The sequence below is a fragment of the Lacerta agilis genome, chromosome 5, assembly GCF_009819535.1.
Source record: "Lacerta agilis isolate rLacAgi1 chromosome 5, rLacAgi1.pri, whole genome shotgun sequence".
Lineage (NCBI taxonomy): Eukaryota > Metazoa > Chordata > Lepidosauria > Squamata > Lacertidae > Lacerta > Lacerta agilis.
The window spans coordinates 72,908,769-72,936,710 of NC_046316.1; the positions used below are offsets into that span (position 1 = coordinate 72,908,769).

Below are 27,942 nucleotides of genomic sequence, written 5' to 3' on the forward strand. Positions count from 1 at the left end.
GAAACCTGACATGCATGGCACATAAGCAATTTGTTTCTAGTATTGTGACACTCTTCGATTGCTTGTGAAAGGCCACAGTACAAAGTCATATATGATGGGAATCAACTCATGCTGCAGATCAGATGTAAGGACCTTTTGGCTCTTCAGAAGTTGTAAACCTCACAAAAATCTAACCCATGCTGCCAGGACCATTACAGTTGCATCTATCTGTCTCAGGAGACAATGGATGAGTTCGCCTGTCTAAGCTCAATTCCTCAATTAGAGTCTGGACCCAGAACCGTAACAGCACCTAAATCATAGAGTTGGGTGGTACTAAAATGCCAGTCTAATTTAACTTCCTGCCTAAAGTAGGCTCCATGCCCCCCCCTTTCTGCTGTATAACGCAAGAAGGTACTGCGTGTTATGTGACCAGCATAAATGGCACTGTTATTAAATGAATCCTGAGATCTGTTTTCCGATACCTCTAGAATTCAACATACGGTAATGGTAAATATTCCTTTGAACAATGAAACAAGTAACTTCATATAGCATAATCGTGATCAGGTTGGTGAATTTAATGTTTCCATGATTAAGGTGTCCAGAGCAGAACTTACTTCACATTCCTTACAAAGGTTCATTAGCTTCAAAGCCTTAGTGAAAAGAAACGAAGGCAGCTGGAGCTTAGCCCACCAGTCATTGTTAGGAAAATCTAAACACCCTTGCAGTTTAGCAAAGATGCGGAGAATCTTTATTCGGCAGGCAAACAGGAAGAGGTCATCGTCAGACACAAACTTCGGCCACGGGTGATGCTCAGCGAGCGGCTTTTAAGGAAGCAAAAAAGCAAGGAGTTAATGTAGTTCCCAAGTCACATGGCAGTTCTCGCTTGCAGAAAGTCAGAAAGGTCGCACAGGGAAGGAAACCTAACAGTGAGTATTGTTTTAAATCAAGAGAAATAAAGGGAAATTAAATCAGTATTACCGTGAGAGAAAACTGACCAACGTTGCAGTCTTACTTCTCTCTGAGCGCGAAGAGAGGCAAGGACCAGATTCCCTCCTCTTACCTGGAATTTACTGATGGTCAGACCTTGTTGATCAGGCACCCCCAAACTCGGCCCTCCAGATCTTTTGGGACTACAACTCCCATCATCCCTGACCACTGGTCCTGTTAGCTAGGGATGATGGGAGTTGTAGTCCCAAAACATCTGGAGGGCTGAGTTTGGGGATGCCTGTTGTTGATGCTGGCAAGGCTAAAAAGAGGGTGGTTTGGAGAACTTCCCCATTCCCTGGCATGCCCCCAGACCAGGGGTTAACTATGCCATCCCTGAAGTTGGCATTCTTGGTTCACTTTAATTTCCCTCTTCCCAGTGGGAGGGGAAATGTAAAAAAACAAAACAAAAAACAAGCCAAAAACAAATTGGAAAAGGACAGAGGAGTTCAAAGAGCGCTAATTTCTACCCTCTTGAGAGCATAGGATTAAGTGGATGAGCGACCTTCAGTTTTCCCTTCCCAAAGCCTTTTTTAAAAAAGTTGCTTTAAAAAAACAAAACAACAACCCTATTTTTATTCAACCTCATTAAAACTGCAGAAATAGCAAAAGGCATAAAACCAACTCAGGTCACATGAGTATTTCAGAAACTTCCCCCTTCGCATGCACATGGGCACCATATTTGCTAAAACCTCAAGAGGAAGAAGAAGAAGAAGAAGAAGAAGAAGAAGAAGAAGAGTTTGGATTTGATATCCTGCTTTATCACTACCCAAAGGAGTCTCAAAGCGGCTAACATTCTCCTTTCCCTTCCTCCCCCACAACAAACACTCTGTGAGGTGAGTGGGGCTGAGAGACTTCAGAGAAGGGCAGGATTCTCTAACATTTGCTAATATGTCCAATATTATTCCTGTTCATAGTAGACCCATTGAAATTAATGGGGATGGCTAACTTAGGTCCATTAATTTCAATGGATCTCCTCTGAATAGAACTTAGATGGATCCATCCCAATGGCCTTTTCTTCTCTTAAACCTGCTATTTCCTGCACTCCCTGTTAAAAAAAAAAAGCATGCAGGTCCCGCTCTCATTTTCAGATTTGCTGAAATCTAATATATGGAACTATATTGCTAAGCAATGTGCGCTTGAGACAAGTTCAAGAACAGTTATGGGGACGCTTATAATCTGTATGGATCAGATTACATAAGCAACTTTTAAACTTCATGGCTGAAGAGTGTTATACTTACTAGATTTTTAACTTAAAAGTTTTATATAAATCATATTGTTTCTTGGCCTGTCCTCAGTCTGCTTTTTTCCTAAATTTATCCTATAAGCCACATAATTTGAGTCTCAGCCTGAATTCTTGGTTATACAAATTCATCTCTGTGAATGCTTTCATAAATCTTTTTGAAATTATAAATCGTTTCCCTCTTTTTGTTCACCCAACTTCCATCTGACTGATGTTTTGGTTTATTTGGTCAAGTGATGCTGAACTATGGGCATTGTCTTGTACAAACCAGATAAACTATGTGCCAGTCTTTGGCTGATTTAACTTCGTTTTTCAAGTAGCTCTGCAAGTTCGAAGCAAACTGCTCCATTCCTTTTTTCGAAAACGTTTTCTATATTTACCCCCAAAACAATCCCACCCTGTCTTGTTCAGCTGTGACTTAAGAACATGTAAACTCACCCACCCTCCCCCATAGTAACTCTGAAATAAAGTACCTTTACTTTTGCTCCTATGTTGATTTTTGCCTGTTTGCCCCTTGCAAGGAAAGAAATGGCTACTCTGTCTTGCTCAACTATCCTGACACCAACGTTCTGGTTCAAGGATAGAAAGACTGGCTTAAATGGTGCTCTCGAGACGCACTTCTGCAAATTGTTGGGCCAGATCCACGTTTTCACTTTGTTGCCAGCTTCGTCCGAATAATGCCCTCCTCGAATCGTAACATTTATCCTAAATGTGGAAAATAACAACTTGAGACGACCTCCTATCGGGAAGGGGGTGGGGGGAGAAACCTGGCTGTACAGCCCAAGCCCTTATATGAAAACATATTCACATCCAGATACTGCCAAATCAAATAGGGGAAAAATAGCGAAGGTACAAGGGCAAGCTCCAAGTTTAGATCAACAATAACCGAATACTGGCTTGCCTCCACACCAAGGTCACTTGCCTCATCAAAGATCAGCCTGCTTGCTAACAGTTACCCCACCCAACTCTTAGGATCATTGTCTCCATTGCTAGATAAATTGGATAAAGGTAAAGGAACTCCTGACCGTTAGGTCCAGTCGTGGACAACTCTAGGGTTGCGGCGCTCATCTCGCTTTATTGGGCGAGGGAGCCGGTGTACAGCTTTCGGGTCATGTGGTTAGCATGACTAAGTCGCTTCAGGCGAAACCAGAGCAGCACACAGAAACGCCGTTTACCTTCCCGCCGGAGCGGTACCTATTTATCTATTTGCACTCTGACGTGCTTTCGAACTGCTAGGTTGGCAGGAGCAAGGACCGAGCAACGGGAGCTCACCCCGTTGCGGGGATTTGAACCGCTGACCTTCTGATCAGCAAGCCCTAGGCTCTTTGGTTTTTTTAACCCACAGAGTCACCCACGTTTAATTGTTCCATTAAAAACCTTTTCATTGGCTAACAAGCTGCCCCCAATTAATTTGACAGAGACACCACCCCAGAAGAGTTGTTCCTTCTCTTTTGACACAGGAGGGGGTACCTTTCTAATACGGCTGCTGTGGCATAGGCATTCATCAATGCGAAAACAAGGAACATGTCTTCTTTTTTTAAAAAAGGTTGATTTTACTTACAGGAAAATGTAAACGTATTTAATGAGCTGATCGATTAAAACCCATACAATTTCTCCCCTAGCATTTCTTTCACCAGGAGGCAGAACTACAAATTTGGCATCTGGGGTTTTTAATACCCCTGAGCTCAGCAAGTTCAGAGGATGCCGTATCTCCTAGCACAGTGTGGTTGCGATGGGACAAACCTCATGTGCTGAACATCTTCTTCTCAGGCTGCTCTTGCACCCAGCTTACTGGTACTTCTCCGTCCCTGACTGGCATTCAGCCATGGTCCCTTGATCACACGCTGACTCTTGCTGCTAATTCTGCTAGCCTGCCTCTGCTGAAAGGAAGCCATGGGCCTGCCAGCTAAAATGCCATTCTGTCTTATAACTTCCCTTTCTCACACCAGCTGAAACACACGTGACTATTCTGGGAACAAACGTGAAGCTTTCGAAATGGCTCTCAAATTTCCAATTCTTGTGGTTTTCTCAGCAGGATATCCATTTTTAAAGTTCAGTTGGAACTTTTACGTTCACCAGTAACTTCGAGTTACAGGTGGGTAGCCGTGTTGGTCTGCCATAGTCGAAACAAAATAGAAAATTCTTTCCAGTAGCACCTTAGAGACCAACTGAGTTTGTTCTTGGTATGAGCTTTCGTGTGCATCTGAAGAAGTGTGCATGCACACGAAAGCTCATACCAAGAACAAACACAGTTGGTCTCTAAGGTGCTACTGAAAAGAATTTTCTATTTTGTTTCAGTAACCTCGAGTATTCTTTATTTGCCATTTGGTTAACAAAGGACACTGCATATGTTTTTGAATTAGAAAACGAGGTCCTGACCACCCTTAATTTGAAGTACAAAACACAGGTATACATTTTACAACCTAAATGTAAAACAACAAGACCAAACCTGATTGAACTGAACGTACCAGACATTTCCATTTGAATGATAGCAAGTCCCATTGCCACAGGAATCGAACACTGCTTGGATTTCTGCATTCTCAGGCTTGTCGTCTTGTACTATGGCAACGTAGCCTGTGTCATTCCTTTGTACAATGATAATCGCCAGATTTCCAGAGGGATAGCTGTATGTAGATAAGGTTCCAATGGGCCCATTAACACGCTTAGGAACGTTGTCGCGTTATCAAGGTGTGTGCATGGCTTCAACTGATTAGTTCTTTGTGTGTGTGCATGCGTGTGTGTTCTTTGATACCACTTCTGAACGATTCAGTCCTACTTTCTGCTATGCCTTTGCACCCATATCACAACAAACACCAGAAACATCAAGCGTACACCTGAAACCCAATAAAATCTTCAATAAAAACAAACCCAAACAAACACTATTACTACCCCTTCTAGGGTTGTGTGATAGCAAAACAGAGTGGCTAAGATTGCGGCAAAAACCCACCACCGTCAACAGATAAAGTTAAATAGTAGCTCCTAGGAAAATCCTTCAACTGGTCCAAAATGTGGCTGCCAGGCTTGGAGTTTGGAACATGCTACTTTTTATCTAGTTCCATCTTCACCTATTTCCCCCCAGATTCAGTTATGAGCCATTACAGGTGAAACTCGAAAAGTTAGAATATCGTGGAAAAGTCCATTTGTGTTAGCAATTGTTTTCATTAGCTACTGGAGTTTAATATATGAGATAGACTCATGACATCCAAAGCGAGATATGTCAAGCCTTTGTTTGTTAAATTGTGATGATTATGGCATACAGCTGATGAAAACCCCAAAGTTGAAATTGTTAATTGTTACTTTATGCAAGAAACCACTATGTCATGAGAGTCGTATATATTTTGATACACATTATATGGTATGTATAGGACCCAGGTGGCGCTGTGGGTTAAACCACAGAGTCTAGGGCTTGCCGATCAGAAGGTCGGCGGTTTGAATCCCTGCGACGGGGAGAGCTCCCATTGCTTGGTCCCTGCTCCTGCCAACCTAGCAGTTCGAAAGCACATCAAAATGCAAGTAGATAAATAGGTACTGCTCTGTCGGGAAGGTAAATGGCATTTCCATGCACTGCTCTAGTTCGCCAGAAGCGGCTTAGTCATGCTGGCCACATGATCTGGAAGCTGTACGCCGGCTCCCTCGGCCAGTAAAGTGAGATAAGCACTGCAACCCCAGAGTCGGACACGACTGGACCTAATGGTCAGGAGTCCCTTTACCTTTATATGGTATGTATACTACTGCTACAATTGTCTATATTGTTTGTATTATTTAGATTTTGTGTACTAAGATGTTGTATTACCATACTGTATTTGTATTATTTAGAAGCATGCACCTCTGATGAAGCCCAGGAGGGTGAAACAGGGTTACTATTCTGGAAAACCTTGTCCGTGAACTGTGCAAGCACTTCTTGTGAATTGTGCAAGCTTTTGTTTGGACTATACAAACACAGAGACAAATGTGGATAAGTTCATATCTGGGACTTTGTGATCAATAGCGTTCATTGGGACTTTTATTCATTTTGCTATTACGTCACTTTGCTGAATTTTGTTGATCTCTACATGTAGACTATGTCTGTGAAGAACTTTTGATACAGAGAGAAATATACTACATGAATATTATTTTGTTACAGCCGGTTACGTCTTTGTGGTGTGTTTGTGAACTTTTCCAAGTCCCAGCATCAGTGGACACTTGGGGCCCCTCCAGACCGGTGATTTTCCGCAGTGGCATTCTGCAACGCATCACTGGTGCAGTAATAGTGGTGCATTTATACTGGAACATCCACATATTCTGTTTTATTAGTTTTGTAACATTTCTCCAACGTTATTGCATTACTGCCATCAGAAGGGGTGTTACTCTTGCACTACAGCCCAAGTAAAGCAGGACAAAAACACCCCGTAACATTTGTGGTATAAAAAGTTACAGGATTTCAGGGGGAAGTTATGGGACATGCACTGACTGGAAACAAAGCAGTATAGCAGCCCTGAAATTTACAGGCACAAAGATCACTTCCTTATAGCTTTGTAAAGCACTAATCCCATCATCCAACATTTACAATATTACTAAGGAGGACAGGAATCTGCTCCTCACATACAAACATAGATAGAAATAGTAAAAAACCATCCTCTTTACCACAATATTGACTGTGACCATGACAGGGTGGTTAAAAGGTGAGGTAAAGTTACATGCATAGCTGGAACGCGTCCAGAAGAGGGCAACCAAAATGGTCAAAGGCCTGGAAACGATGCCTTATGAGGAACGGCTTAGGGAGCTGGGTATGTTTAGCCTGGAGAAGAGAAGGTTAAGGGGTGATATGATAGCCATGTTCAAATATATAAAAGGATGTCATATAGAGGAGGGTCAAAGGTTGTTTTTCTGCTGCTCCAGAGAAGCGGACACGGAGCAATGGATTCAAACTACAAGAAAGAAGATTCCACCTAAACATTAGGAAGAACTTCCTGACAGTGAGAGCTGTTCGACAGTGGAATTTGCTACCAAGGAGTGTGGTGGAGTCTCCTTCTTTGGAGGTCTTTAAGCAGAGGCTTGACAGCCATCTGTCAGGAATGCTTTGATGGTGTTTCCTGCTTGGCAGGGGGTTGGACTGGATGGTCCTTGTAGTCTCTTCCAACTCTATGATTCTATGATTCTATTCTATGATTCTATGAATTTGAGTTGAGTTCTTAACCTTTTCCCAAGGAAATTGATGGGACTTAAAATGTGTTTTGCTTTGCCTGAATTATATCCTTAATACTGTAATGATGTGCCTCAGATATCGCCACGAGTCAAAAAGAAAAAAAGAAAAACCACAAAAAGGATACAATATTTGTGCACTGCCATCTGGAAACATGGTAAGAAACTTCACACCGTTTTTGTAGTATTGCTGGAAGAACTGGTTTTTCAGCAACTGCACATGAAAGGAAAACAAGACAAGTACTTTAAAACGATATTTTGTTTTCAGGAGAATTGGTATACAAAAGGCAAAAAAAAGGGGTGCTGGGATTAGGTAACAAAAAGCTGTGCTGCCCGACTGAATTGCCCCTTCCCAGTTTCTACTCGGACCTGCTGCTTCCCAGCTCTGTGATCCTGTAGCCAAGTGACGTTAATAGTTGACAGTTCTGGGAATGGAGGGACCTCCAGAGTGCAAGATCTCAGTCAAGCGGTCACAAGCCTGTCCTCCTGGGCAACCAGGTTGGCTGTTACATAGGCAAACATTCCAGGCAGCATTCTGCCTGCAGCTAAAGTCCACTCCAAAACCAGTCACTGTCCATACAAAAGCTGGAACCCTAGAGGTGGCTTCAAACCCAGCCCCCTGCCAATGCAGGAAGTCTGCTGCTCCAGCATCCCTGATAGAACTACAAATCCCAGAGTTCCATAGGAAGAGAGACTGGTGGTTAAATCACTCTGGGAATTGTTGCTCTGGGAGGGAAACGGGTCTCCTAAGAACTCTCATTAACCTTAACAAACGACAGTGTCCAGGATGTCGGGGGAGGGGGGGAGCCATGACTGTTAAAGTGGTATTATGGTACTTTAAATGTGTGGTGCAGCTGTTGCCATAGTCAAATGCAGAATGCTCTGTCCTATGAATGATTTTATCCTGGAAGCAGAAGGAGGTCCAATAATGGGGTTCCAGCGCAGGAAAATCCAGGTGCTTACCTTTCCACCTGCAATAGTGAAATCACAGCTAGAGATGCTGTAGCTAACGTCTTGGCTCGTGGGACTTTGGAATTTAATTCCCTGGAGAGGCATCTTTGTCCAGCCCGACATAGAAGGTCCAATTTGGGACAGGCAGTAGGAGATGGTGCTGAGTTGCCGAGTATCTAGGGAACATGAAGCAGCACAGAATGTTGTTCAATAAAGGTTATTCAATAAACTTGAACTAAGTAGAACAAAAAAGCAATTTCAATTTAGTTCAGATTTATTTTGTTTCATTCGGGTTTTTAATAGCTTGCTCTTCGATACAAATTATTAGCGTGGCTCCCAATATGAAATTAAAAACCACCATAACAAAGTTAAAAACGCATAAAGAAATTATAGCAAAACACAGCAGCAACACAAATTGGATTAGCAGCCAAGGTAAAAATTACAACGTATGTTTATATTAAGAGTCTTAAATGAACCTGTTTACTAACCTGAAACAATAAAACAGTTAAAAAAAAACAACACAGTGCACATGCTAGATCTGACCTAAGAGACCATTTAATCCAAGGATGGGTAACTCTGACCCTCCAGGTGTTGTTGTTTTTTTGCTTTATTATTTAATAGATAACAAAAACACACTATTATATTTTTATAAAGTGTGCATAAGATCTGAGAGATCACAAACTCTGTTTTGTCAGTGCCAGTGTTAATACCATTAAATCGTGTCATCCCACAAGTGAACAAATGATTTGTGAAAGTATTGTCCTTTGGACAGAATTTACAAGGTACCATTTGTGTGGTAGGCGGTATAGCAACGTATTCACTTGATGTTGTTTTATAGAGCAAAAGCTGGGGCTTAGTTAAGAAATTGCTAGAGGTGAGAGTCTTTGCCTCCAACATGCAGGAAAACACAGGATTGCCAGGGTTTGCACATGGATGCCACTGGAAAGAGGCTGTCGTCTTTGCACCACCCATTGGTTTTGTTTCTGGCTCAGAAGTCATTTTCAGTTCCGCCAGCGGCGAGAGCTCGGGACTACCAACTGCAGAGGATGCTGATGCTGCGCTGGGCTATGGCGCCCGGTTGGCTGGCCACGTCACCATGGCAACTGCCTCAGCATCTCCACACACCACACCCTTCCCCGCCGCGTCGGCGCACCCTTTGTTGACTTCCCTCCAGGTGTTGTTGAACTACAAGAGCCATCATCCTCCACACTGACCCTGCTGGCTGAGGCTGTTGGAAGATGGAGTCCAACAACTTCTGAAGGGCTGCAGGTTCCCTACCCCTGTTATAAATGATTTATGCTCTTCATACCATAATTGTCCCCTATAACTGGAGACATGACCACATTTTCCCTGTCACATAAGAGCAAAAGCAGTCAGGAAGACATTCTGTACAGGAAACAGTACAAGACCACGCTCTGCACAGGGAGCTCCTGTTCTTCAATTCTTTGTTGCACACATATATGCAACCCTATTAACAGGGAATCAAGATATTGGCTGGGGACACGGCAAGATTCTAGTATAAGAGTGAATATGTGCCAGTTTTCAATATCTGTTCTGTAAGAGCCATTCTCACAGTTTCACCCACTAATGAGTACTGTCCATAATACAGTGGTGCCTCGCAAGACGAAATTAATTCGTTCTGCGAGTCGTTTCGTATTGCGAAAAATTCGTCTTGCGAAGCACGACCATAGGAATGCATAGGAATGCATAGGAATTTAATTCCCATAGGAATGCATTGAAATTTTCGTCTTGCGAAGCACGGCCATAGAAAAATTCGTCTTGCGAGTCACCCTTTCGTTAGCGAATGCCTTTCGTCTAGCGAGTTTTTCGTTGTGCAAGGCATTCGTCTTGCGAGGTACCACTGTAACTTGCAGAAAAAATTAGAACTCACAGTCAAAGACATGAGTTGGAACTACATCCTTTTCTCTCTCTTTCTCTTTCTCTTTCGGGAGGTGGATAGCCTGTTGGGCAATTTGTTTCTCCTTCATCCTGCAAAATCAAAACATACGTGGCATGAATTCCCAATTTCTTAAACAATGAATTTCAGGTGCTCTTGGAGGATTGCCAAGGTGACTAGCTGATCTTTTAGCCACCGAAACAGAAGAGATGCTCCTCTGCTGCAGATCACCCTGGTCTTGCTCAGCAATGTCTTGTTCTATAACAGAGAGTTTGACCGCACATGTTTGTGTGTAACAATTGGCTAAAGCCTATGAATCAGGGCCAGGCCTCCTGAATGAGCAGGAAAGCTCAAAACTCAATATACAGTGGTACCTTGGTTCTCAAACTTAATCCATTCCAGGAGTCCGTTCGACTCCCCAAACCATTTGAAAACCAAGGCGCAGCTTCCGATTGGCTGCAGGAGCTTCCTGCACTCAATCAGAAGCCGCGGAAACCACGTCAGATGTTCGGCTTCCGAAAAATGTTCACAAACCAGAACACTTCCGTGTTTGCGGTGTTTGGGAGCTGATTTGTTTGGGAGCCAAGCCATTCGAGAACCAAGATACCACTCTAATCATTACCCTTCTCTTTCTTGCAAAACACTTCAGAAATGCTGGTTTGCCCCAAATGATACCAAAATGGTTCCTGAGAATAGCATGTACACTGTGCTGGCCCCAGGGGTTTGTCCGTGAAGCGAGGTCCAAGTCCAGTCCTGGATCTAGGGGTCAAATGGAGGTCACTCCGGCGGGGAGCGAGGGAGCAGGTCCAGGTCCAAGGCAGGTTCAGGCACAAGGTTGCAGGTTGAGCACACGCTTGCAACTAAGTTGCTCACGCAACTTGGGCTGGGTCTGGCTGGCTTTTATCTGGCCCTATGCTTAGGGTGGCCCTGATCCTCCGGAGACTCACCTCTCCTCCGGGCCTGGAGGCGAGCACTCCTCCTGTAGGCACTTAGCTCTCTTCGCCTCTCTGTCCTGAGCCTCTGCAGCTCAGGAGTGGCTGGTGTGTTACTGGACCCAGGGGCTGCCTCAGCTTCCTCTGAAGAGGCTGGGAGTGGAGCACCTGCAGGCAATGGGTCCTCCCTCCCATCAGGAGCCAGAGCAGACTCTGCTGATGCCTGCACCTGGGGATCCAGCACAGGTGGGGATCCTTCAGGCTCAAGCCCTGGCCCCGGCTCAGCTGGTTCTGGAGGCAGGGAATCCTGTGCAGGCTGGGATCCCTCAGGTTCAGCATCAGAGTCTGACTCCCAGGCCATCACATACACCAACTGGCTTGCAATACCTTTGCCGAGCTCTTTCTCTGGCTTTTTTTCTCTCTTCCGCAGTTCCTTCAACCTGCTTAGTGGTGATATCAATCAGCTCAACTCCTTCCTTGGCATAGCGCTTTTTCTCATTGACAACGAACTCGTGAAGATCTCTGCATTGCTGGCAACAGAAAAGCTGGAAGGCAAGATCCTACAGTTACCTCGCGGCCACGTCACCCTTGGCTTTCTAGCGATGCCATTAGGATGATTCCCCATTACTTACATTTCCATATTCTGCTATTTGTTCTAGACTTTCAAATGACGGATAATTTCTCAGTGGGCTGCCACAGAACTCACAGATTCTCCATAGTGTTTTTCCAACTGCAGAGAGGAAACGGAACATTTTGATGACATTAGTGGTGACAATCACCTTGCAGGAAAGTTCAATATTAGGCGTGAATTTTTTTTATATTTTTTTTTAAGGACTGAAATTTAGCTAGGCTGAAAAGTGATCTAGCCTATGTTAATAAAGAAAGCTGAAAAGAGCTCTAGCCCATGGTGAAGAAGGCTGAAATGTATCCAAGCCCTTTCCGAATTTTTTTTGGGGGGGGGGATGATGTCACCCCAAATGTCACCATTTTAGATTTGCTTAATGGAGAAATGCTCCCATTCTTGTAATCTTATTTTGCAGCTATTTCATTCCTGTTGTCTGTTTTATTGCATCCAATCCATGGTCATTCCATGGACAAAAGGGCTCTTTCCATTCATGTAAGGCACTAAGATCCTGTGGATAATAATCTGTAACCAATCTATTATCCACAGGAGGCATATATTACAGATTGGTTTCAGTACACCCAAATTAAATACAGATTACAAAAAGATAAAAAAATAGGATTTGAAAAAGGAATTTCTAAATTTAGCAAATATTTATTACAAGAAACTTCAAAAAATATATCCAAATTATATAATTTGTTGTTAGAATGGGAGACAAAGGATGAATTAGTTAAAGAATCAATGATTAAATGGGCAATAGATATTGGAAAGAATATTATGTTAGAGCAATGGGAAAAATTATGGAAAGAAGATATGAATTTTACTAGATGTAATATATTGAAAGAAAATTATCTGAAAATACAACACAGGTGGTACTTAACACCAGAAAAAATAGCCAAAATAAATAAAAACTGCGGAGATGTCTGCTGGCGATGCAATGCAGGAAAAGGCACCATGATACACATATGGTGGAATTGCCCCAATATAGTCCGATTTTGGGAAACTGTATATAACGAGATGAAAAGAATTTTTAAATACTCTTTTAAAAAAACACCAGAAGGTTTCCTACTGGGAATAGTACCAGACAGTTTAAAGAAGGAAGATAAAACATTATACTTATATGCAACAGTAGCTGCAAGGTTACTGATAGCAAAAAAATGGAAAAGTGGAGCAATCCCAACAAAAACAGAATGGCTCGCCAAACTTCTAGAATATCACAATATGTCTAAAATAATGGAAGAAATTGGAAGGACCACAAAAGAAAGGGCAGACAAAGATTGGAAAGCGTTCAGAGGATACTTGAAAAATTATGTTGAAAAGTTAAATCTCCTATTATAATGAACAAGTTCCGTTACAACTATTGGATATTAAATAAGTTAGACAACAAAGGGGAACTGTAAATAAACAAGAAATTGGAATAATAGTGTGTTAGAAGAAAGAAAGCACAGGGTGGGGTGTGGGGTGTTGGAAGGTGGTGGGTAGAGTGTGATGAAGATAAGGAAAGTATGATGGAGTGTTTGGTTTTTAAGATGTAGAAAAATGTCTGTAGGTTGTGTATGTTTTGTCGGAAATATGTGTATGTGTTATAATTGGAAACAATAAAATAAAGTATTTTTATTTTAAAAAAAGATCCTGTGGATAATAATAATAACAACAACAACAACAACAACAACAACAATAATAATAATAATAATAATATTTATACCCCGCCCATCTGACTGGGTTTCCCAGACACTCTGGGCGGCTCCCAACAGAATATTAAAAACACGATAAACATCAAACATTAACAACTTCCCCACTGGAGAAGGGATGGGGGAGTCTGTTTTAGGCCAATTTCTCTTTCCCTGTGCAGCCTCCTGTGCTACCTGGCAAGCTGCTCCAAAGGGTTGAGGGTCACGTCCTCCCACAAGCAGCATGAGAGGCGAGGAGGGGGAGGAACAATCAACAATCCCATCTCATTCCTCCAGAGCAAGCAGAACTCTGCATCAGAGGCGCCATCTTGCACCCAATATTGGGGGGGAGGAGGGTTTCCTGGTGCACAGCGCTCACATGTGATGCCATGCGCCCAGCATGCGTTGCACACATGTGATATGCACGCAATGCGCGTGCAACATCGCATCATCGGGAGGAGGCCAAGTGCAGAGCCCAACCCTGTGCCAGCAGATTTTGAGGGGGCTGAATTCACCTCCACCCCTAGGAGCTGGCGCACCCATCTGGATCCAGCTCACGGCACGTTACGTTTACATTTGCAACAGATTCTTTTGCAATTGTTTTTAGCCATTTTGCCAGCTTTGAGACGAGTGACATATGCTGGTGCTGCTCATTACAAACCTATGATTTTGTCAGTCAAGCCTTCTCATTGGTGCCTGTATGTACCCATCATGGACATGACACTAGATGCACAAATCCCAGCGCATCTTGTAAAACACAACTCCTGCCCCTGTATCTTCTTAACACAAAAGTTAAAGCAAAATAAATACGTGTAGCTTATTCCCTACCAGAGTTCCAATTCCCGGTAACTACAGTGCCTAGAAATTTTTGAGGGAAAGTGAGAGATTTCACTTTCTTGGGTTCCATGATCACTGCAGATGGTGACAGCAGTCATGAAATTAGAAGACGCCTGCTTCTTGGGAGAAAAGCAATGACAAACCTAGACAGCATCTTAAAAAGCAAAGACATCACCTTGCCGACAAAGGTCCGTATAGTTAAAGCTATGGTTTTTCCCAGTAGTAATGTACGGAAGTGAGAGCTGGACCATAAAGAAGGCTGATCGCCGAAGAATTGATGCTTTTGAATTATGGTGCTGGAGGAGACTCTTGAGAGTCCCATGGACTGCAAGAAGATCAAACCTATCCATTCTCAAGGAAATCAGCCCTGAGTGCTCACTAGAAGGACAGATCCTGAAGTTGAGGCTCCAATACTTTGGCCACCTCATGAGAAGAGAGACTCCCTGGAAAAGACCCTGATGTTGGGAAAGATGGAGGGCACAAGGAGAAGGGGACGACAGAGGATGAGATGGTTGGACAGTGTTCTCGAAGCTACTAACATGAGTTTGGCCAAAGTGCGGGAGGCAGTGAAGGATAGGCGTGCCTGGCGTGCTCTGGTCCATGGGGGTCACGAAGAGTCAGACATGACTGAACGACTGAACAACAACAACAGTGCCTAGAAATTTTTGAGGGGAAAGGATGTACTTCAATGTGTTTTAAAGTTGCATCATGTACTGAATATGCAACTAAATGGAATAACAGCAACAATGTGCAGGTACTATAACACGGGACTCTGCTCTCGGTCAGAATAAGTATTTTTAAGCCTCTCAAAGTGTAAATAAGTGAAACTGAAGCCCTCCAACAAGTCACCTGACAGCTTTCACTTTCATCCAAAACTAAGTAGATGAGAAAAATGGAGGGGAGGGGACGGTCCTGTGTTAAGGACTGCAGGGTTTTTTATATTACCTGGGCATGAATTGTTCCCAAAGGCATGCTAAAAGGCCACAGCACGCAATCTGAACAGGCTTATTCTAAGCCTCCTTCTGTAAACAGCGTAAGAAAACAAGCAGCTCCTTGGCTTTCCAAAGCTCAAAGGAAAGAATAAGCAGCAGCAAGAAATAATTCAATGCAGCGCTACAGTGAATGAGCAGCAGGGGCAATGTTAATGTTGTTGGTATTGCCACCCCTAATAAAATAATGTAGAGGCCATGCATCCAAGTCGAAAATTAAAATACTGCATAAATTTGCTCATTACATGCAGCGACCAGCAATGAGGGCTGCATCTACTGAACAAAGGAGCAGGGCTGCTCATTCGAAGGAAAGGCTGCAGGGCTAGGCAAGGGTGGAAACGGGGGTGCAGTCCTCACCTGTTTTGGTTGCTTGTCCACAGAATTGTGAAAAGTTTCTGAAGCGGAAAAACCATTAGGAAAAAGTATTTAAAATGATAGGGTTGATGGGCGTTGTAGTCCAGAAAATCTGGAGGGCGCTAGTTTGTCGAAGAAGGATATGACCTAGTTATCATGCTAAGCAAATAATCCCTATTCCCAGTTTCCCCCTCAAATTTCTATCCCCATAATGCAGAGGTTCTCAACTGCTGTCTGCAAGTCTGATTCAGGTGCTATGAAAGACTGCAGAGCAGGTGGGAATATCTTCCCTTGGCCCTGCAATATATTCATTTTTTCTGGCAACGTAGAGCAGGGGTCAGCAAACTTTTTCAGCAGGGGGCCAGTCCACTGTCCCTCAGACCTTGTGGGGGCAGGGCGGACTAGATTTTGGAGAAAAAAATGAATGAATTCCTATGCCCCACAAATAACCCAGAGATGCATTTTAAATAATTTAAATTCTACTCATGAAAAAACACGTTGATTCCCAGACAATCCGCGGGCCGGATTTAGAAGGCGATTGGGCCGATCCGGCCCCCGAGCCTGGTTTGCCTACCCATGATGTGGAGCAAGTCATTTTGACCACAGCCACCCTCAAGTTCAAATGCAGAAACAGATGAATGCTGAACCTGCAAATTCTCAGGCAACAGCTGACAACTCTGGTGGCTTTAAAAGAATGCCCCTTCCTGTTATTCCATGACGCTTCCTTTTAAGGCATTTAAATAAAATATTGCAAATACACATTTTGGCTACAACCCAGAGGCTACATTTTTTGCATTTAGCTGTCAGATATTATTTTAGCGAGCAGCTCGGCATGACCATTAATACTCCTAAAAGTCCCATTACTTTGAAGGGAGAGTTGAAATCTGTGCTTAGCTCACTCTCACGGAAATCAATGAGATTTATAAGTATTTAACTTTCACAGGACTGCTCCTAAATGTCCATAACGTGCAACATCTCACTCTGCAAAATGCAAAAAGAGAGCTGAGATTCCTGTATACAATATGAGATTCAGCTCCTGACTGAAGTCAGGCAGAACTTTGTGTGCCTAAATTAAGCAGAGCTGGAACTTTGGCAGGTTCCATCAGTATTACTTCAAAATTCAGTACATACCAGCAACTTGTATACATCATTAGACAATAAGGCACTGTGCCCTTTTAATAAGAAACCCATGGAACAAACTTTACGCAAGTGCCAGACCAGTCAATTCGCATACAGGAATACGTAGCTGCTTCTTCTTATAGATGATAATTATGACTAATTCATCTCTCCAACAAAGTAAGCAATGAAAACAATAAATGATTATAATTTCCCCCACTCCTGGGGAAAATCTCAAACCCTTGGATTTCAGAATATGCTTTTTAAATGAATTCTCAATCAACTACCTTAGAAGAGGTGATGCAAGGAGATTCAACCCAGGTAGATTTTGGCTTTTGCAATAATACTGACTATTATTCTCCCTACCCATCCTACACCCTGTAAATTGGAAACGGTGATGTTTCTGCAATGGATTTTCACCAGAATTTACTACACAGTGTTCAGCAATTCATGTGGATGCTCTTTAAAAAATATATTTAAAAAAAAATGACTAATGTGAAATTTGGCTAGCAAATGCTGAATGGAGAGAGGGAAAGTAACGTAAGGTTTAAAAACAGGTGCCTTTTCCCAATCCAATAATCTAATTCCCCTATCAGTTCAGCAGAGCTTGCTTACTGAAATCCTTGCACATTTCTAAAAAGACCCATACACATCTCCAACTGGCCTGCAGCTCTCATTTTTTACTGGAACAGGTGGTGTTAAACAGTAACAACCAAGACCACTGCACTATATCACATGGTTGTTCCTTTCCTGGTCTCCTCTCCAAATCCAGACTTGTTAATCTTGATTACATCAAGAGTGGCTTGGAGAGTCTTGTTTCCCTTTCACTTTCTCAAGGGATTACAGGCAACTGTAATTGATCCAATTTCTTTAAGGATCTTAGAGCCATCTGTTTCCTGGAAAGCATGACAAATGGCAATATAGACACAGGACGAGGCTTCCCCGCATATGTTTCTGGAGTAAACCTGCCTCTAGACACCAAATAGCTTCAAACTCTTCCGCTTCTGAATGCTCCTTACCATTTTATTTGTCTCTATGCAGTGTTCGTCTTAGGCTACTTACCTAAGCAAATCATATGTTTTTAAAAGTATGTGGTATAGCCCCTTCTGAGATGCAGAAGAAGAAGAGTTTGGATTGATATCCCGCTTTTCACTACCCGAGGAGTCTCAAAGCGGCTAACATTCTCCTTTCCCTTCCTCCTCCACAACAAACACTCTGTGAGGTGAGTGGGCTGAGAGACTTCAAAGAAGTGTGACTAGCCCAAGGTCACCCAGCAGCTGCATGTGGAGGAGCGGAGACGCGAACCCGGTTCCCCAGATAACGAGTCTACCGCTCTTAACCACTGCACCATACTGGCTCAGATGCTGGTGGCAGGGGTTTGGGGTGACGTATTGAAATATGCATACAGAAAATTAGTACATCAGGTGTGTGTGTGTGGTGTGTGTGTGTGTGTTTTTTAAGGGAAATGGGACATTCAGTCACACAAACACATGCATTCTTAGTGGTGACACTTCAAAAGCACTACACTGTAGCTGCACAAAAGTGTGCAATGCGTCACCATATCCCTGTGTGTTATTTATGCATGCATCTCCCTGGTTATCCTACATGCACAAACCACAGAATGGAAAGAGACGCCACCTCAAAATGAATGTTTTCTCTCGATGATTCTGGCCTATAGGCTAGTATAGTTGGTGGACCAACGCTGGACAGGGTGCGTAGAGATTCCTGAAACAGCTTTAGGAAGTCTTCTTGAAACTTGAAAAAGAAAAGATAAAGAAATACAATGTACAATACAATACAAGAGATAATTCCATTTCAAATCTCGAACCCTGCTGCCCAGAATGTTCCCAAAGATGAATGGCATCAGCCTTGATTTGGCTGAAAGGGAAAGGGATGGAGGTGGGGACGTTGAGTTGGGAGGATGCTTTGACCAAAATGTGCAGAGACCACGAGTGACGAATACCTCCGTGTCGCACAAAATGTCTAAGCAGCTGAGGTCCTCGTACCAGACGGCGTAGATATCTAAACATCAACAAGGAGAATGGGTTAGGACAGTGTTTTCAACCTTTTTTGGGCAAAGGCACACTGTTTCATGAAAAAAATCACGAGGCACACCACCATTAGAAAATGTTAAAAAATTAACTCTGTGCCTATATTGACTATATATAAAGTAATTTTCCCACGGCACACCGGCAACATCTCGCGGCACACTAGTGTGCCGCGGAACAGTGGTTGAAAAACACTGGGTTAGGAAATGGGTCCGATCTTGCTTTTAAGGTCTGAATCAAAGGACACACCCACACCGCTTATTTAGGACTGGGGATGCTGAAGTAGCAACAGGCAGGCGACAGCCAGTTGTAGCACCCAATTGTGATACCCTGAACAGGTTTCAGACTACTACAGCTCCCATCATACCCAGTGTGGCCAATGGTGAGGGATGATGGGAGCTGCAGTTCAAAGCATCTGGAGGACACCATGCGGCTACCCCTAGCATGTGCAAATTCTTCCCAGTACACAAGAGCAGGGTGCCACAGCTTGTGCCCATCCATATGCTCAGTGGACATGGGCTGATGGCAGGACCAGCTGTGCACCTCAATAGTTCTGGGGGGGGAATACCCCTTTCCAGAGAACAATGCACATGTTCCACTGTGTTTGCGCATGATGTCACTAGACCAGAGGTGGCCAACTTCCAAGAGACTGCGATCTACTCACAGAGTTAAAAACTGGCAGTGATCTACCCCTTTTTTGGGGTTCAGGTCAAAGTTGTGAGCTAGCTTTTTTAGGAAGGAGGAACACCCATTTTCCGGGGGTTTGGGTCAAAGTTGTTGAGTTTTTTCAGGGTGGAGGTAAATTGTTGAGCCTTTTTAGGGGAGCAACAGTTGTTCAGCTTCTTTGGGGGGAGCCAATGATCTACCAGTGATCTATCACAGACGTCCAGGTGATCTACCGGTAGATCATGATCTACCTGTTGGACATGCCTGCACTAGACCATCAACACCCAAACCATCTCTCTTGGAAGTGCCCTTAGAAGACTGGTGCTCCAGTTCCACATGTCGGTGAATGCACACTGGCAAGCAAAGCTAGTCCAGTCATTAGGCAAGGTGAGGATGCTGCTTCGGGCCCATGGGTGTTCCACTTGCACCACTGCCTCTGCCAGCAGCACCATTTTGGGCAAGAGCGTCTCCATTTTGGGTGATTCTTGCCGAAGTCATGCCAGATCCTGCAGAGCATGCAAGGTGTCACTTAAAATTGGCATGATTTTGCCCCAAATTGGTGCCAATGGTGGTGTCACTTCTCCCCCAGTGGTGGATACGGCAAGGCTCATGGTGGGACCAGGAACAGGTAGTGGTGGTCGTGGGAATGGCAACAGAGCCAGGCCAAAATAGCATGTCCTGTTTTGCCTCAAGCTGGCAAAGAACTGTCTTAAGATGGTTATCAACAGATTCCCATGATCCCAGTGGCTCTTACTTTCAAGGAGACACCTGTGCTATCGAGTCTGCTGTAGGCCTCTTCGCATGGCCATTCAGGTGGTTTTTGAGCTCCCCCCCCCAAAAGGCCTTGCCTTAGTTACTTCCAGACCATAGATTGCATGTGTTATCTAGAGTGGCCTGCTGGCATGCAGTTATCGCTTGTTGTCTGCTTATGGTGGGCTGCCCAAAGACAAGCCTGATTTTGTTTTTAGCAGAATGCCCCTGTGCCTTCGGAGTGCAGCGGGGAGCACTCACCCTCACAGCATTAAAAATATAGTGGTCAGAATAGAATAAAAGCCGCAACATGGCGAGGGGGGAGGGAGGGAGGCTCAAAGGAACGGCCAGCGCCTGCCCATGTGGTTCCACTGCTGAAGGAAGAGTGGAATAGTAAACTGTGAATATAGGGCAGGGTGGGGAATGTGCTCCTTGGGGAGCAGCATCTGGATTCTACCCAGGAAATGAGCAGCAACGGAGCATTGCTAAGAAGTTAAAGAAGCAGAGCTTGCCTGTTTAAACCATCAGTTGGGGTTGTCTACCTGTCAAGGCTACAGCTTGCCATTTAAAATGGGAACCTTGGAAACAGACGCCTCAAGCGGCGCAACGGGCCAGTACTGCTGCTGCCATATTTTTGTGCTGCTATTCACAAGGGAAAACCACAAATTCACAAAAAAAGCAACCGAAGAATATCTTGGAACAACGAGATGCTGAAGAAACAGGACAAGAAGTGCTGACATAAATCCAGCCTGAGGCTGCTGGAGACAGACAGTGAGAGTAGCATCATTTCCTGTGATGTAAATTTTTCTTTCGTTCCTTTTTTTGACCCGCCACCACTCTTCAGATCAGTTTTGCAAGCTTTGGAAGCAATAAAAAACCTGCAAAACCTGTTCACCAGAGGCAACGGTAGGATTGCACACAAGGTAATGATAGTTCGCCTCCACCTTCAGTGTGTCACAATACACGTTTTTGATCATCACATTGCAATGTAAAGCAGGTTGTTAACATTCCCATTTTACAGACCATGATTTAAGACTGAGGAATAGCAAGGTGCCCACATTCTCTCGAGTTTATGGCTGAGCCAGGGTTATACCTCCTAGGTTTCACACCCCAGCCCCTCCGTGGAGTCGCACAGACAAAAAAAAAAAGGAAAAAAAGAAAAAGGCAGGGCTCAAAATGAAGGAGAAACTGATGTGCTGAGGACCAATTTACCATTCTCAGGACGAAGCTTTTCTTCCTTTGGATCTGCAAAGAAAACAAAAAAAAGCATAACATCTGGCCTAACTATAGAACAGCCTTTGCTAAACGCAACCCAACCTATAACACATTGCAGCATAATACACATGCTTTGCAAGCAAAAGGCTCTGGTTTCAATCACCAACATCTCTGATGTAAAGGAGATGAAGTCCTGAGACCCTGGAGAGGCACTGACGGTCAGAGCGGATAACCTAGGTTTACATGGGCAAATAATCAGATCAGGCTTGGGGCAGTTTCTTATGTAGCTAAATGGTTACTATGCATGGTGATTGGGGTCGCGGGTGGCGCTGTGCTCTAAACCACTGAGCCTAGGGCTTGCTGATCAGAAGGTTGGCGGTTCGAATCCCTGCAACGGGGTGAGCTCCCGTTGTTCGATCCCAGCTCCTGCCTACCTAGCAGTTGAAAGCATGTTAAAGTGCAAGTAGATAAATAGGTACCGCTCCAGCGGAAGGTAAATGGCATTTCCGTGCGCTTCTCTGGTTCGCCAGAAGCGGCTTAGTCATGCTGGCCACATGACCCGGAAGCTGTACGCCGGCTCCCTTGGCCAGTAAAGTGAGATGAGCACCGCAACCCAGGGTCGTCCGCGACTGGACCTAACGGTCAGGGGTACCTGTACCTTTACTATGTATGGTGATTACAGTGGAGGGTTTTTTTGCTGTATTTTGTGTGTGTGTGAGAGATAGATAGATATAGATAGCACAAGAAGCCAGTTACTTACGCTTTTTCTTGTAGCGGTCATAAAGCCAGCTCTTATCTGTCTGCATTGAGACTGATCTTCCCCAAAGTTTTTCGGATTGATCAGCAGCAACGGCATCCAACGACTCCCTTTTCAGTAGACACAACATAAGACGTGTAACCAAGATGAATAATTAATTTATGTCTCAAAGCAAACTCCAAGCTCCTTTGTTGTCTTTGAGGCTCAAGAGTTATCTTTGTCACTCGCTTCTAAGCAGCAGAAAACCAAAATGGCAGAAGGAATTGACCAGCAGCCAATATATGGAACTGTGGTTTAGGCCCATTATAAGAATCCCACTCATGATGTCGCCCATGCAAACATATGATTACCCTAATCTTTGAACTGACTACAAAAATCCATCCATTTGTTGTTATGCTAGTCTGGGAAAAGAGAGCAAATGCATATAAGCAACCTTAAAGAAACAGTCACGAAAAAAAGTGAAATAGCTCTAATCCAAAGCTAAACAACAACAAAAGGAATTTCAGCCTTGAGCATAATATTGTGAAGACAATTTGCCTTAAAATACAGAAGACTGCCTTGCCCTTCAGGCCTTGTTTTCCCGGCACCTCTGCAATCCATACCCTCTTATACATAAACTTTAAACCAAACTTTAATTTAAAGCTGAAGAATAAAAGGAGGAAGCGTGATTTCTTCTTGTCGTCTTGAGGATCATCTGGAAGAAAAGCACACTGCTCGGGATTTTGGCTGTTCCGTTACTCAACAGCGACATGATCAAACTCAACAGAAACTTGGAAAAGCAACACACTTCAATTGCTCACCTCCTTAAGTGGTACCCAGCAGAGCTCTCTCTTCTGATTCCTCCCAGTATTGCAGGGTGGCCCTTGGATCCTGCCGAGCACAAGCCGAACTAGTTATGCGTACGGTTGACCAAATCTCCATTGCATACGAGCTACAGACCATCTAGATTAGTAATCTGTCTTCACGAATGGGACATCTCAGTCTTGGGGCCACTCTGACGACCCCAAAACACCTACACCCCCAGATACCTCCCTCAGAGCCAGATCTCTAGTTCCTTTGCAGGACAGGGAGTGGGGCAGGCACTTGAGGGTGACATTGATTTGGCAAGGAATGCAGAGACAAGCAGAAGTCGCTTGTCAGGTGAGGCAGAGCCACCAAGGTAGCTTCCTGGCAGGTAGGTCACTGTTGCTTACTGGAAGACGCGAGGTGGTGCTGTTAGCAAACGTCCCGCGGGGGCAAGTTGTGAGACTGACCCCCAGGTAGGGACGAAGCCTTTGTGCTCTCCTGGCTACTCGAGTCCAGGGGCACATTGATAATATGCGATCGTTCCCCAGCGTGAAGAACAACACACACAAGCCATTAAAGCTAAAACTACTTTAGTGTCTCTGCTTGCCAGCTCATTAAGTCAGAGCTGTGCATTAGCGTGTCCGGCATCTCTCAAGCCAGAAGTGAAAGTAAAAAGTACAATAACATCACATGTGAGAAAGCAGTTAGGACTAGTGGTTTTCTCACAGGAGAAAAACAGACACATAGTCACGTGAGCCTCGCTGCTGCAGCTTTTGCAGCTCGGCGTGTATTAATATCCTGACAGGTGCAACCACATTGGCAAGAGTGCATGACTTCATGAGGGGACCTTAGGCAACCCACTGTCTCTCAGCCTCAGCAATAACAGGAGATAAGAATCGTCTTACCTTGCAGGGCTGTTGCAATGATTACAACTAGAAGATATGCATATCAAGTGCTATGCAAATGTTACTATTGTTATAATTTGTTTTTAAATTTCCCTCTTCTTGTCCAGGCACTTAAACTGTAAGTTCGTTTGGCTCCACACTGCCTCTCTTTTGCTTAAGCTGTCCCCTCATAAAAAGTCCCGAAAACATTGCCGCAGCGTTGCAAGCAGAAGTTCCCAGGTTCAAGCCAGGTAGGAGTTCGGAAGGTCTCCTGCTTGAAATACTGGAGAGTCAGTCAGTGCAGACAATTCTGAACTAGGTGGGCCAATGGCCTGACTTGGTATAAGGCAGCTTCCTATGTTTGCAATTTGGAAAGGGCCATAGCTGAGTATTAGAGAAGGTCCTAGGTGCATGCTGAAGGTCCTAGGTTACTATTATTATTTATTAAATTATATAGCACCCTTCATCCAAAGATCACAGGCCGGTTTACAACATAAGAACGCAAAACACGTAGCATAACAGCAGAAAAAAGACAAAAATGCCACCTCTACAGACACATTTAAAAGGCCATAGATTGCTTAATCAGCCAAAGGCCTGGTTGAAGAGGAATTTTCACCTGGGGCATTAAATACCGGTATGTAATGAAGGCACCAGGCGAGCCTCCCTGAGGAGAGCATTCAACCATAAACAGGGTTCAATTTCAGCATCTCCAGGTGGAGCTGGGAAACACGCCCCCCCCCCGAGTTACAGTCCTTCTCTCTTCGTACATGTGGAAGTTAGAACACAGTACCTCTGCTTGAGGATAAGGAGTCAGCGGTTTCTGGGGAGGATAGCTCTGCTGATCTTTCAAAGGGGGCAATATGTAATCCTGGCTTTTGACTGCTGTCAGCCATTCCCTCTGGGCTCTCTGACCTAGGCAGATGAAAAACGATGTATAGTGCTTGAGGGAAAGGGCAAGCAATTGAATTAGAGGAAGCCCCACCTTTTTTATGTCACAGTGCAAACACGACACTTACATCGTTGAGCCCCATAACAACACAGGCAAGCCCCGGAGCTTTCTATCCACGGCACAAATAGAACATCGGTAATTACTACTGTACTGCCAGTTCCTGAGGAATTCTGATTCTGACCACAGCATAGCCTGCCAGAAATAAACATGTTTTCCATGCAGTTGAGATGCATGCCGCACCTTCTAAGAGCAAACTCGAGCGGTGACAACAAGTGTCGACAGGACTGGAGCAAAACTTGGGCTATGGAGCTGGGGGTGGGGGGAGGAGGAGAGATCAGCATACATGGGGGAGCCCCAAAGGTGGTGGAAGTGCAAAACATCTACACCTTTCAAACAAACACCTAAGGAGCAGTAATAAACAACAAACAACAAACAAACAAACATAAATAAATTTCTAAGATGCTACATTTTTATTTCTGAAAGGTGAAGCAGGCTCTCCCATGAGATTTAGCTGTGGTATCTTCCACAGTCTGGAAATCTGCAGTCCACCTTCCATGACACACCGTGGGCCAGTTGAACTGGATGCAATAAGTTAGAGGGAAAGCTCATAAATAACGTCAGAAGAGTGAGCAGAAATTTCATTCCACCACCCTCTGTAATATGGTAAAGGTAAAGGTAAAGGGAACCCTGACCATTATGTCCAGTCGCGGATGACTCTGGGGTTGTGGCGCTCATCTCGCTTTATTGGCTGAGGGAGCCGGCGTACAGCTTCCGGGTCAAGTGGCTGGCATAACTAAGCCGCTTCTGGCGAACCAGAGCGGCGCACGGAAACGCCATTTACCTTCCCGCCGAGAGCGGTACCTATTTATCTACTTGCACTCTGATGTGCTTTCGAACTGCTAGGTTGGCAGGAGCAGGGACTGAGCAACGGGAGCTCACCCGTCGCAGGGATTCAAACCGCCGACCTTCTGATCGGCAAGCCCTAGGCTCAGTGGTTTAACCCACAGCGCCACCCGCGTCCCACTTGTATTAGGGTACACCCCGCTAATAACCATTTTGACTAATGCAAGGACTTCTTGTTGTTATTGTTGTTACCTAGCTGGAGAAGTGGATGATCTACTTTTATCTCTTCCTGGATGATCTTCAGGACCTGTTCATATAAACAGCATTATGATGGCACTTACATACTTAGAGAAACACAAAACCTATCCTGAGCTTTTCTGGGAAACCAAATCGTATTTTTAATATAGGCATATTTTAAATGAATCCACACTAAAAATACATCAGTTTGCCTTATGCTGAAAATAGTACCGTAATAGCACGGGATTTACTGGGGAGGGGGGGCACATTGCTTCTGTAATGAGAATTTAAGTCAACTGTTTTCTAGCGTGTGAAAAATTACACACTGATCTAAAATTTTTGCCCAGCCAGTTGCTATGCACTAAATAGCACAGCACAGCACAGGGCGTAAAGTAGAATTTATAGAGGGCAGGGCTTTTGCTGCAATACCAAATGAACGAGACTTTTCCAGCATTCCCTGTGTGTGTGTTGTTCTATGACAGAAAGGGGAGGTGTAAGCTCTGTAGGCCTTTGTGCAGTCAAGGCGATGATATGCGCAGAACAGTCCCTACTGGGGAACCAGCTGCAGCAAGAAATCCCTTGTTCTAAGCATCTGGGTTCATATCCACCTCCAAGGCTAAAACCAGTTTTGCCTGATCTGAGAGGCTGCTCAGAGTTTGCAAAAACAACACAACAACAAAAAAAAACCAACCCTGGTGTAAACTTATGGTATGCAAGGGTTGATCTGTAGAAGGGTGATCCGGAATTGCTGCCAGCCTGGAACTGTCTGAGCGCTTCCTTCTGCATCTGTCTCATACCTGCTCAACAGCTGCTGTGGCCTTCAGATGACGCTGGACTATAGGTGTTGTTGGACTACAAATTCTATCGTCCTGATCACCAGCCATGCTGGTTGGGGCTGATGGGAGCAGTGGCAGACTTTGGGCTATCAAATTTCAGCGGTTCCCGGTGCACGGTAAAATTTGGCACCCCCACCCTGTTCCTCGAGCTCCATTCTACAGCATTGGTGTGGCGCTTCCTGCCCACAGGTGCCTGCACTGGTAGTGATACCCTAAAACTCAATGGCCTCAGTGGCCATTGTACGCTAGGCATATATCCCTTATCCACTCAACCGTTACTTGTTTGGCACATAGGCGTTAAGGAGACGTCTAACTGCATTCAGCTGAATATAGTTAGAAGCCACCATGTGATTTGGAACTGCATAACTAGGGATGATGTTGACGATGATTAAGCCACTGGTCACATTTATGTCCCAAAGAGACTCATGATAACTACAACATGAAAACAAATTAAAAACAAAACAAGTCCCATAACAACCACAGGAAGCTTTGGCAGCACACTAGTAACAAAACAATATCATCCTGGTCCATCAAAAGCTGGGAAGGGAGGGAAGATAAGTCTTTATCTGGCACTGGAAAGATGTCAAAAACTGTGTTAGGTGGGCCTCACTGAGGAGAGCATTCCACCGATGGAAAGCCATAACTGAAAAGGCACTTGCCCTTGCCACCACCCTGAGTCTTCCTCAGAGGAGGGATCTGGAGAGGGGCCTCAGAAGATTTAAGGGTCCAGGTGGGTTCACATGGGAAGATTCCCAGCCTTGGATTCCCAATCTTCAGGTGGTGTCTAGTAGTCCCTTTCAGGTGAATGCGGTTAGACCTTCTTGCTCAACATGCAGGGAATGACAGGAGCCCGTGCATGTGGGAACAACAGAGGTGGGTCTTGCGTGTGCACCCCTCGCCCTCTTTTAACCCCTGCATGTTTTGGAAAACACCGAAGACAGCTCTAGTTGGATGAGCATAGCAAGGAAAGGAAGCAAACGTTAACTGGCTGGTGTGTTTGTTTTGGCGATTGATGGGAACCCTGTTGCAAGTTTGTGAGCCTCAAAGTACTGGCTTCTTTCCCTCTGCCTACTCCAGATGTTATGCTTTCTTAAACCACTCCACAGCAGCAACAATACAATACCTGTGCCTATATCTCTCCTCTCTATGATCTCCTCTGGCTCCATCTCACTGTTGTGAAACTCTGAAACTGTCACAACAAATTCAGGTGCCCTAT

General features: G+C 44.4%; 1 protein-coding gene across 1 annotated transcript; it reads right to left on the reverse strand.

The window, feature by feature from the left end:
- Window positions 1-532: 532 nt before the first annotated feature.
- ERICH6 (glutamate rich 6) lies at window positions 533-27,934 on the reverse strand. The gene is made up of 16 exons (XM_033150439.1): window positions 27,850-27,934; window positions 25,906-25,960; window positions 24,652-24,773; window positions 22,992-23,061; window positions 22,195-22,301; window positions 21,432-21,464; window positions 18,719-18,777; window positions 18,374-18,510; window positions 11,800-11,878; window positions 11,555-11,712; window positions 10,230-10,327; window positions 8,351-8,514; window positions 7,516-7,601; window positions 4,675-4,830; window positions 2,680-2,911; window positions 533-800 (listed from the first exon to the last, which is right to left on the reverse strand). Exons 1-16 carry the CDS (start codon window positions 27,890-27,892, stop codon window positions 540-542), a joined length of 1,860 nt encoding a protein of 619 aa, XP_033006330.1. The 5' UTR covers window positions 27,893-27,934; the 3' UTR covers window positions 533-539.
- Between the last annotated feature and the right edge of the window lie 8 nt (window positions 27,935-27,942).

Bases quoted from the DNA above. Each gene is read 5' to 3' on its own strand.
- ERICH6 (XM_033150439.1), bottom strand. From the start codon at position 27,892: ATGGAGCCAGAGGAGATCATAGAGAGGAGAGATATAGGCACAG. The intron at 18,778-21,431 runs GTAAATTGGTCC...GTTGATGTTTAG, and splicing joins AAAGCTTCGTCCTGAGAATG to ATATCTACGCCGTCTGGTAC. The intron at 10,328-11,554 runs GTATTGCAAGCC...TTGATTTTGCAG, and splicing joins AGAGAAAGAGCTCGGCAAAG to GATGAAGGAGAAACAAATTG.